Here is a 12,233-nt window from a genome sequence, read left to right as displayed (position 1 = left end):
CAGAACTTTCACAAAGTATAGCTGTAGTTTTCTTTTTTTCCTCACCATCTGAATAATTATCTCCAGTTTCATTTCCATTCTGATTCCCAGAAGTATCCATGTTATATTCATCCTCGTCTTCACTATCTGAATCATGTACCATCACTGGTTTTACTTTCACAGTTGGCTGAAGTCCACTTGGTCCTAAAATATTAGATATTTCTCTCAACAGAAGTAATACAAACCAAATGCAAAATGTCTAGACCCAAATCTGCAAACATGTCAGCATTCAGAACAGAAAAAAACTTATCACTCAGAAGGCACCTTAACCACACTTCTCAAAGTGTTTTACAGACAAATTCACTTTAGAGTGCAAAAACTTGCATTTACGTTATACCTTTAAAGGGTCTAAATCATCTCACGCATCATCAAATTACATTTGTCACTGAACCACATATTAAAATAAGTGACCAAAAGCTTGGTCAAAGTGTTTGTCTTAAAAGAGCAGTGAGGTAGAGACACAGATTTATGGTGGGAATTCCATAGTTGAGGATCAAAGGAGCTGAAGGCAGAGCCAGTACCAGTGGATTAAAATTCAGATGCGCAAGTAATTAGAATTGGAGAAGTGCAGAGATTGGAGACTTGTAATAAAGGAGCTGATTACAATGATAGGGAAGGATGAGAAACTTGGAGGTATTTGAAAACAAGGATTGTAATTAGATTTTAGGCATTGCTGGGCCAGGAGCAAATGTAGGTTAAGATTTAAAGGAGTCATGAATGAAGTTTCTGGGTGGGCAGAGAACTTGGCAGACACTGCTGATTCTCATGGTTAACTTCTGGCACCATCTTGAGATTATGCAGGAGGACAAAAGAAAGAGGGCACTGCCAAAGGCAGAGAGATTGTGTGCTACAAAGATTGACAAAGAAGTTGATAAGGAAGGGTAGGAGAAACTATGAAGCTGGGCTAGCGCTTAATATAAAAAAGGATAGCAAGAGTTCTTATAAATATATAAAAAGGAAGAGGCTGGCTAGGGTGAATGTTAGTCCTTTAGAGGATGAGAAAGGGGACCTAGTGGTAGGGGATGGGGATATGGCTAAGGTATTGAATAACTTTTTTGTTTCTGTCTTCACGGAGGAGGACGTGAATAATTTGCCGGGTGTTAGCGATGGAAAGGTGGTAGGACTGGAGGGTCTTAATGACATTACTGTTACTAGAAAGGCGGTGCTCGACAGACTGGAGGGGCTAATTGTGGACAAGTCCTCAGGACCGGATGGAATGCATCCGAGGGTTCTGAAAGAAATGGCGGAGGTGATAGTGGATGCCTTGGTGGTTATTTTCCAAACGTCGCTGGATTCCGGGGAAGTGCCGGATGATTGGAAAACGGCTAATGTTACGCCGTTGTTTAAGAAGGGTGCCAGGCAAAAGGCGGGGAATTATAGGCCGGTTAGTTTAACGTCTGTGGTAGGTAAAATGTTAGAATCTGTCATTAAGGAGGAAATTGCAAAGCATCTTGAAGGGAATTGCTTGATAGAGCAGACGCAGCACGGTTTCATTAAAGGGAAGTCGTGTCTGACAAATTTACTGGAGTTCTATGAGGATGTGTCTAGGGCGGTGGATAGAGGAGAGCCGGTGGATGTGGTCTTTCTAGATTTTCAGAAGGCGTTTGACAAAGTGCCTCACAAGAGGTTATTGCAGAAGGTCGAGGGACATGGAGTTGGGGGTAGGGTGTTAGCGTGGATAGAGGATTGGTTGTCAAATAGGAGGCAGAGAGTGGGGGTCAACGGGTGCTATTCGGATTGGCGGATGGTGACTAGTGGAGTGCCCCAGGGGTCGGTGCTGGGGCCTCAGCTTTTTACCATTTATATAGATGATCTGGAGGAGGGAACCGAGTGTAGAGTGTCGAAATTTGCTGATGACACCAAGATTGGGGGAACGGCAAATTGTGCGGAGGGTGTTGAGAGTCTGCAGAAGGATCTAGATAGGCTGGGCGAATGGGCCAGGAAATGGCAAATGGAATTTAATGTTGGCAAGTGTGAGGTGGTCCACTTTGGTAGGAATAATGGTAGGAAGGACTATTACTTACGAGGCGAAAAACTGCAGCAGGCGACAGTGCAGAGGGACCTCGGGGTCCTTGTGCATGAGTCGCAAAAACCCAGCTTGCAGGTGCAGCAGGTGGTCAGGAAGGCGAATGGGATGCTGGCCTTCATAGCGAGGGGGATTGAATATAAAAGTAGGGAGGTCTTGCTGCAGCTGTATAGGGCATTGGTGAGGCCGCAACTGGAGTACTGTGTGCATTTTTGGGCGCCGCACCTGCGCAAAGATATTTTGGCCTTGGAGGGAGTGCAGAGGAGGTTTACTAGGCTGATACCGGAGTTGAGGGGGTTGAGCTATGAGGAGAGGCTGAATAAACTGGGCTTGTACTCGTTAGAGTTTAGAAGAATGAGAGGAGATCTCATTGAGACGTATAAGATGATGAATGGGATGGGTAGGATAGAGGTGGAAAGACTCTTCCCGCTCAAAAAAGACAATAGGACTAGGGGGCACAGCCTCAAGATAAAAGGGGGGCGGTTTAGAACGGAGTTGAGGAGGAACTTCTTCACTCAAAGGGTGGTGAATCTCTGGAATTCTCTGCCCGTTGAAGTGGTGGAGGCTGCCTCGCTAAATATTTTTAAGACGCGGGTTGATGGGTTTTTGATAGGAGAGGGGATTAAGGGTTATGGGGAGAGGGCGGGAAAGTGGAACTGAGCAGCGACAGATCAGCCATGATCTTATTGAATGGCGGGGCAGGCTCGAAGGGCTGGATGGCCTACTCCTGCTCCTATTTCTTATGTTCTTAATATGTTCTTATTTTTATGTTCTATGAAAACGAAGAAGTCATTCATCTTCACACTACCATCTGCACCTCCAATCAGATTGTCTCTCTCCCAAACGTGCTGCTGATAGGCTTGCCAGTGAGTTTTATCAGCAGAAAATGTGGGAGAGAAACAGCCTACGATTGGGGAAGCAGCTCCTTGTAGAATCTTCAAACTTACCCATAGCTCAAACAGAGTGTCCAAAGGCTGGATTCGTGGTCTCTGAGCCATGAGTTGGACTAGCCTGGTGCAACTGATTTTGGGACAAAGATAGATCCTCATTTGTAAATGGAAAACATCATGTCTTTGATTATTTTTGATTGATCCCTATAAACCTTCTCAAAGATCACCAGTTGAGAAAGCAACATTTGGCTCTGTATATACTAATACACTTTTTGGGTAGACTGCACTGCAGCAATGTGGGTGGGGGCCTGGGGAATGGATTGCTTACTAGCACGTTGTATCATTTTGCACATGGTTCAGGAAGATCAGAATCCTCATTAAACATAAACAAGTGCAAGTGGTGCAGTGCAGTAGAGTACGATTGAGTTCAATTCAATCCGTTTATCCTCAGCAAACTCATTCGAGTCAGAAAGTTGTGGATTTAAGCTCTATTCCACAGACACTTCAATGTAGTAATGAGATAATTCAGAAGTTCTATCACTTCAATGAAATAATGGGCCAGAATTTTTTGTAGCAGGGCATTTAACAGCATTTGCCTTTTCCTTGAATCCTTCAGCTCAAAGAAATTTTGCCCATGAAGTTGCTAGAAGGACGAGGTTATAAGGATGCCAGGGGAGAAAAATGGAGCACTTGGAACCCAAGTGAATACCAGGATACCCTCCTACGAATAAGATTACAGAATTAAGAACTAAACACAAAGACCAAAAATAGTGAGAAATTAATGTCAAATCAGGCACATAGAGAGAGAGAGAAAATGACAAAGGAAAATCAGAGAAAAATTAATTAGAAGGTGGCTTTAGTTCATTGCTACCATAAAAAAGAACAACTTTAGTATTCAGTGTGTGGCAATTGTGAAGCAGACAATAAAATATCATTTTGGTAAAGTGAGTAGGGCAGGGCAACTTGGACAGCAACTTCTGAGTAGGCACACATCTGTTCCTCACCTGAAATTGCTCCACCATTTACGCATACATGACAGTGAACATCATTAGTTTCATTAATCTGACAGCAAATTCAGGCCAATTGAGCTATATTTCCCTCTGCTGTTTTTGATGGATTAAATGATGCCATGGCAATTTACAAGAGCAGGGATATTATCCTGGAGTTCTGGTTAACATTTATCCTTCACTGCTCAGACAAAGATGTCCCAGATCCTATACTTTCCCTTCGTATCTGAAGCACTTCAAGCCATTGTAGGTATAGTCCTTGTGAATGTCTTCTGTACCTTTTTCATATCTTTTCTAAAGTAGGTAGTCAAAAGTATATAAAATGCTTCAAGTGCTACCTATTAATTTTTTGTAGGTTTGGCAATCCTTTGTTTAGTACTCATTGGGAATGTCCACTTTAAGGATATTTTAAAAAACACTCAACTTATTCTCTCATTGTCACATTTTACAGTATTTTGGACATTGATGGACAGGGAGTCAAACTGACAAAATTAGTGCTACAATTTTGGTTTTTAAATACTTTTTTTTTCAAAAAGTCTCAATATTTAAAAGCTACACCGTCACTTTGTTAAAAATTCAGGTCTGCCGCAGATAGGTTCTGTTCAGTAACAATCATTTCCATAACCAACAAAACATATTATCTTTGCAGAAGTTAATTCATAGTTCCTTATATCTATCTGCACAAAAGCACAGCAGAGACACAACAAACTATTATATGAACTACATATTCTCATTTTTCAAAAATCCAAAGATTAAAAAAGTAACCATTTAACAAAACAAGGTGAACATTCATACGTAATCAAAATTCATTTACTCCACTTAGCTTCACTTCCCTTATCAAAGTAATCAACAGTCATTTCACCCTGGCAGTTGTTTTTGAGGTCAGCCTTACTTCAACGTCAACTTTGAGTCAAAATAACTACTCAAGCAGAATTCATTTGCCAAATGTGGCAATAACATCTGCTGAGTTAAAACAAATAGAGTTGTTGCAGCAGCAACAACAACTGAATTGCAATCAAAACAAAATCATCCTTTATTGTCTCCGTTTGTTTCAAACATACAATTCAAACTCTAATCCCTATTCTTCCAGCCTTTCTATTTTGTGATTTTTTTTAAACTACACTAGCCTCAGCAGTTATATTTTTAATGTTAGTTACACCATGTAGTGTACAACACTACGTAATGGCTGTTAGAAATCCCAAGATATCCTCACTATGCTATCACTGCGTTACCATGATGGCACAGTGGTTGGCACTGCCACGTCAACGCCAGGGACCAGGTTCGATTCCTGGCTTGGGTCACTGTCTGTGTGGAGTTTGCACATTCTCCCTATGTCTGTGTGGGTTTCCTCCGTGTCCTCCGGTTTCCTCCCACAGTCCAAAGATGTGCAGGTTAGGTGGATTGGCATGCTAAATTGCCTCATGTGTCAGCGGTTCTAGCTAGAGTAAATGCATGGGGTTATGGGAAAAAAGGCCTGGGTAGTATTGTGGTTGGTGTAATCTCAATGGGCCGAGTGGTCACCTTCTGCACTGCTGGATTCAATGATTCTATCTGAAATCTACAACTTTCGTTTTGTGCTTGCTGAGACATTGTAGCATATCTAATAATTAGTCATGACCAAAGTAAATTGCATATTTATGTTTAATTGTTTTTACATCTTCAGTCATCAGAAGGCAGCAAATATAAATGGGTAAAGTTCCATCACAACATTATTCAGGACAAAAGACCTGTTTGAAAGATACTCCATCCACTGATTTAAACAATCAGTGTTTAAACAATTGGCTACACAATTTCTGTAGAGTAACTGTTTGCAGGTGCACTACAAGAATCACTAAGGCTTTTTTGGCAGCAAATCTGAAACTCAATCTCCACGATTTAGGACAAATGCAGTAGGTTCATGGGTACACCACCAAGTCACGCACTACCCCAACTTGGACATACATTCCTTCATCAATGGGTTAAAATTTTAGAATTCCCTTCCTAGCACCAATAGCACACAGACTGCATTTTCCATCATTACCTTCTCAAGGGCAACGAATGGACAGTAAACGTTGACCTTGCTAGTGATGCTCACATTCCAAAAATGAGCAAAACAAAGGAACTAATCTATTGATTGCATTTCTTCCCAACTACCAGTAACCTGGTTTAAAAAAGCCTTCAAGTGAACACGGGTCATCAGAAAGTTATTTTACTACTATGCTTCCTTATAAATATAAACTTTTCTGTCTAACAGCACTGTTTAAGATCATACTTTAAAATTCAGCAACATCTTGGGACAGACAATGCAGTTACAGGGACATGATGATGCAACTCACCACAGTGATAAGACAAGACTTCATAAACATAACCAACTTATTCACACACATGCTATACCTGCTTGTTCTTCATCTATATCCATAGGTGTCACAGAATGTCCACTGCTCTGGTCAGAATTGCATTCAGCACCATTTGGTCTACTTTCTTGGACTGCCTCTTGCAGTCCTTGTTCTGAAAAAGCAAAATGCCCACAAATAATCATATCTAAAAGCAAGATTAGACTTAACAGCTTGCATCACTGGTAGCACAGTGGTTAGTACTGGATTCAATTCCCAGCTTGGGTCACTGTCTGTGTGGAGTTTGTACATTCTCCTCGTGTTTGCATGTGTTTCCTCTGGGTGCTCCAGTTTCCTCCCACAGTCCAAAGATGTGCGGAATAGATTGATTGGTCATGCTAAAATTGCCCCTTAGTATCCTGAGAAGGTTAGAGAGATTAGTGGATAAATACGTAGGGATATGGGGAAGGGCCTGGGTGGGATTGTGGTCGGTGCTGACTTGATGGGCCAAATGGCCTCTTTCTGCACTGTAGGGTTTCTATGATTCTATGGTCCACAAGCATCATGAATAAGACTCTACTGTAATACTTGAAATTCCGTGACATCAAATGCACTTATTTATTAAAGTCATTTAAATAAATGTATTTAATAAATACATTTATTTAAATGACAGTTTGCAATAAATCTGGTCTGATGGTGCTAATATGCCATCCCTGAAACAATAGGGCATGTACTCATTCCATAATATTTCAAAAACAAACTTCCTTCATAAACAATTTAAATTTTAACAGAAGGGAAAAGTAAAAACTGCACTAGTTGCTTATTAATTTTACAAATCAGGTGAAGGAACAGTGGCAGGAGCCAGTCATTTGCGGCATCTCCACATAATTTGCAGTACTAGGCATGAAGGGGAAGGAAGGCAAAAGGAGAAAAACTTTGCAAAACTTTCAATGAAGTAACAGTGTGGACAAAACACAGTACAAATTTACCAGTATTAGGGAAACAATTTTATTTCTTGCCAACTTCTAAAATATTTTCAAACATATTACTATAGTTTGCTCACTTGTCTAAGACAACTCCCAAAGCTCTTCATTTAGTTTCTTCTAAATAATTGTTTGACCAGTTGATCTTTAGCAGGAATCTCCATTTAGCAACAAATAAAGACTCCAGCAGTTTGAACATTGTATAGAAAGAGGACTTTTTTTTTCAGCTGATTAAGTAACAATTTTTAAAGTAGATTTCACAGCGCAAATCTAAAAGGCGACAGGATGGATAATTAAAGGATGACACTGAGATCTAATCACACAGGAGTTCTGAATTTTTAATGTCCTTAAAGACACTTACCATTCACTGGGTTTGGAAGGTCAGCCGCTGCTCTCTCTTGTCGAGCATCATTTTCCTCATTATTGTTATTATTGATATTGGCGTGATTATTTTGGTTATCATTATCATTGTTGGAATTCTGATTGCTAACGAGAGCAGAAGAAACACCAATTCCTGTGCCAGCACTCAGCCCTACACGAGCACAGCCCTGACGTGATAGATAAGCAAACAGTGATTTTACCAGTGTCATTCTAGAGTTTTCGTTGCACGAGAAATGTAAGGAAGTTGGCAGAAGCATCAATAAAATTTAGATCTGCCAGCAACTGCAATACATTGGTTATAATAATTCATTGTAAAATAAAATATCTTTCTCCTACCATATGCTGTAGCTATAACACAGCACAAAATATAACAAACAGTTGAACATTACTCTCTTAATATCAAAAACAGAAAACATCTTAGGAAAGTCCAAGTTTTTCAACCCATAGGCAAATTCCTTTTTCCTGACAATAAAAATGCCTGTGAACTCAGATAGCCTGACCAAGGAGAGAAGCTATTGACACTCATGATCTTGGAATTGGATGTGACAATTTCTTCTCTCTTGCTCACTCTCTTTCCCCACACTGCAAAAAAAAATGCACCAAAGTGGATCACTGTTTCACAAGTATTCCACCAAAAAGAATGCTGGAGCTTCACAAAGCTATTGGTGGTCCGATAGAACTGTGGCAGATCCAACTCTCAAATTTACAATATGCTAGCTTGGAAATCAGTTCTCTTTTGCACACGTGAGGATTTACAATAGAAGAAAATGTACGTTTACAACAATTATGACAGTAATTTGTATGTTATCAACAAATTTCGCTTTTAGCACAATCCAAAGCTCACCTTTGGAGGTTCCCGGAACATTTGATCCAATGAAATGAACTCCAAGCTTGGCAACATTTCTACAAACTGACTAAACGACTCCAGTTTGATTGCGTGACAACGAACAAGTGTAAGATCCACCAATCGACTCCACCGTGAATGGTCTATAAAGCAAAGAAACAAAATCACATTATATTCAGAACATATTTCAATTCATCTTACTTTAAAGCAGGAGTCTTTTGATCTTGGAGCATCCCTCCTGCCTAATAATAAAAATTTCATGGTACTTTGTATGTATACAGAAGAAAATGTCTTGGTACATCAAGTTATACAATTAAAAATTAATTTTGTTTTAAAGATAACTGGAAGATTGATCACAATCTCCAACGCCGTAAACAGGGAATACTGTACTGAAACAGGATGGTAATTCAATATCAGGAGTGAATGACAAGCTTTTTTGTGTCCTACCAACAGGGTGAGGGATGTCTTAAAAGAGCCTTCCTTAAGGATACACTGGTATTTAAGATATGTTCCTCTTCTCAGATTAGCAATTTGTTGCATTTTAATTCTACTTAGGGGCTGACTGACTACAAACAGCAGGCAATTCGGGAAACAATCTTCAGGAAATGCATCAAAGGTGGGGCATGCAACAAGATCTCTCATGAGTGAGAAAGAGTCTCACAATGCCAGAGATATTTAGAGTTTTATTCTAATTCAACACAAGTAAACACACACCACATTAAATTTATATTAAATGCGTGTGGTGTGTTTACTTGTGTTGAATTAGAAAAAAAATTCTAAATATCTTTGGCATTGTGAAATTCTTTCTCACTCCTGAGAGATAACTTAAACCTAAAACATACAATGACACTATTCTCTTCAAACTGACAAGTGAAAATTAGATGCATTTTTTAAACTATTTTAGGGCAAGATCTGAAGAGAGCTCCAAATTCTGATATTACTGGTATTCAATGGAGTATGCTTCTTTTGGGTAACTAAATAAATCCACCAGACTGCATGTGCACAAAAAGAAAGCTCATCTTTGATGACTCCAGTGATTTGGTTGGATATACTTAAGGACAAGATAAACAGATTTTTGGTCCCACTAAATCAAAGAATATAGAGTTAAACTCAATCAGTAATGACTGTACTGAATGGTGGAGCAGGTTGAGGGGCCATCTAGCCCACTACTTCTAATGTTCTTACGTACAGTTATTGAGGTTATTTGCTGGCTGCTACTCCTCTGAGCAATTTCACAAATCTTTATTATAATCTTAGTGACCTCAATATAATGCCTGTTGTCTCTGCCCCGTAATGCCACAAGCAAAATGACATCCTGAATCTGGCCACATGTAATGCCACATTGTTTGGCTTTGTATCTCCCAGCTAAAGTACCAAATAAACTGAGCAATCAGATTGGCCACATCTAACCCAGAAGTAAGGATTAAGAAAAGATTATTGATCAGGAGAGAGATGGACTGAGATGACAGATGAAACAAGAGTTTAATGGTTATTTTTGGCATTTCTTTCAATTTATGCACCATTTTTATTACTGCTTACTGTAGTTTGAATTTTGATCTGTGTATGCAGATTACACAATTACATAAACAGGAATTCCTACAAGACAATACAGCTGAGGAAGTCATGTTCCTTCATTTACAATCATGAAACATTTGCCAATGCACGTCACTGCACTTCAAAAAATATTCAGTGTATGTTTTTGATGTAACGTTCAAGATATTACAGTGCACCAGGAATGCAAGTTTTCCTTAATTATGAATCTCATCAACTTACACTGAAAAAAGTTTCAAATGATTATTCAATTAGATTAAAGGTCATAGATACTCTACAGTGCAGGAGGCCGCCATTTAGTCCATCAAGTCTGCACCCACCACAATCCCGCTCAGGCCCTACTCCCATATCCCTACATATTTACCCACTAGTCCCTCTAACCTACTTAGGTTACTTAGCATGGCCTACTTAGCATGGCCAATCAACCTAACTTGCACATCTTTGGACATGAGTCTGGAGATATACAATTTTAAATACAACTGTGAACATATGTTAAAAATGACTGAACTGATTAATACTGGCCTTATTACATACACGGCCTGCAATAAGTTCAGACTGTTGTAATCTGAGTAACATATCCAAAAAGAAAAATTTATAGATGACACATAACTAAAATACTTTTTAAAATCAGTGCTGTACCTGTTATCCAATTATGTGCATTATGTAGATGGGGACAGTTATAAATAACTAGGTATTTGATGCAAGGAAATACTTCATTTACTGCTTTCATCCCAATGTCTGTAATGATACCGGGATTCTCTACCACATCTGCCAAACCATGTTTCACTAATTCAGCATTCGTCATCTTACCTGAAAATAAGCAAAAGTAAATCATATGTCAACATAGTTCAGATTTTTACTTCCAAGTATATTGTATCATTTCAATAATCTATAAAGAGAAATCCATACAAGTATCATTGCCATCTGCTAGTTATTCAACTAAAACTTAGCTGAATTATTTACCATTGGTGGAACATAATCATGTCCTGACTCACACCAATGAAGGGAGAAGAAACAATGTCAGATCCTTACACTGTAATAGAAATTCATCCACATATCCAAGGTGCAGGGTTTCAAACTGGGGAAATTCCAGTTCCGCCATTTTTAGCGCCGAGAAAACACCATCTTTGGTTAGCGAAGGTTGAATACGAACTTCGTGTAACCTAAAGCAAATAAAACAAAACAATTTAAAATTCTTGCAAAGTTATTGACCTCTTACACCCTTACATGCTCCCATTTTTACTAATATGATCCATCAGATTCTTATAGGACAAAAGTCACAAACATAGCTTTGTTGTATAGCTTATTTTGTGATTTACCTTTCATCTTTTCCTGGGAAACAAAATAATACATTATTGTAGTTGAATTTGTTTTTTTTTTCGTATTACACCATGGGGAGTCTGGATTATGCCAATTTCCTTTATCATTCAATGGTATATATGTATAATATACACATTCATTGCTGGTTTGAATTTTGAACAACAACCTGGCAATAACTTTGTCCTGCTGCATTCCCTATGGTAACACCTTCACCAGAGTCTACTTGCCAATCAGCACTCTTAAACAGCATAAATTGTTGTTCCTTTTACTATTGGTATTTTCTTCCAAGCTGTCCTGGTGGGTGCAAGATAGCATCTCTTTCTTTTTCTGCAATACTCAATTATACATAGTAAACAAACCTCAATAGATCAGCACTAAAACTCTTTGAGCAATTTGTAAGTATGTTCTCAGAGTCTGGGCATCAAAGTTGACAACACAATTTTGAACCCAACTGTTAAATATACACCCAAATAATAAACTCTACAATGATAATGAAATATGTGCATACCAATTAAAAATGCAATTGTAAAGGTAATTTTTTTTGCAATAAAGTTATACTAAAATGATTAACTCATATGATAGGTTAGCAGTTAAGAATTGTATCTTGTGGTAACAACAGAGAACATACTCTGGAAATTCAGATCTTTAAAAGTAGGATTGAAGAAGAATTCAGCCACAACAAAAAATGTCAAAAATATATTTAAGGAATTCGAACATTGATTTATCACATCCTTGTTTCTCTGCTAAATCTGCACAAGGCACCTGATATAATGGTTAATAAATTTGCTTTTTCACTCAAGAAAATCTTTAATTGGCTCCTATTGCTCATAGCTTAAATAGTTAAATACATGCTGATTGGGGAAATAACATATCCTCATTA

The 12,233-nt window shown here is 38.7% G+C and overlaps 1 protein-coding gene across 7 annotated transcripts in view; it reads right to left on the bottom strand.

The window, feature by feature from the left end:
- Positions 1-12,233, bottom strand: part of fbxo38 (F-box protein 38) — a 49,817-nt gene that overhangs the window by 21,390 nt on the left and 16,194 nt on the right. For 6 of the 7 annotated variants that reach the window (XR_013888465.1, XM_080201611.1, XM_080201613.1 and 3 more), the window contains 6 exons: positions 11,066-11,196; positions 10,673-10,843; positions 8,483-8,625; positions 7,619-7,805; positions 6,336-6,449; positions 1-183 (listed from right to left, as the gene is read on the bottom strand). Coding sequence is in view for 6 of the 7 variants with exons in the window: in XM_080201611.1 (XP_080057737.1) it covers positions 1-183; positions 6,336-6,449; positions 7,619-7,805; positions 8,483-8,625; positions 10,673-10,843; positions 11,066-11,196 (929 nt within the window). In the remaining variant the exon portion in view is untranslated. The remainder of the gene's footprint in view (positions 184-6,335; positions 6,450-7,618; positions 7,806-8,482; positions 8,626-10,672; positions 10,844-11,065; positions 11,197-12,233) is intronic. The other variant, XM_080201615.1, reaches the window with a different exon arrangement.

The sequence above is a fragment of the Carcharhinus amblyrhynchos genome, chromosome 13, assembly GCF_965287045.1.
Source record: "Carcharhinus amblyrhynchos chromosome 13, sCarAmb.v2.hapA, whole genome shotgun sequence".
NCBI lineage: Eukaryota > Metazoa > Chordata > Chondrichthyes > Carcharhiniformes > Carcharhinidae > Carcharhinus > Carcharhinus amblyrhynchos.
This window is presented reverse-complemented; position numbering and strand designations above follow the sequence as displayed.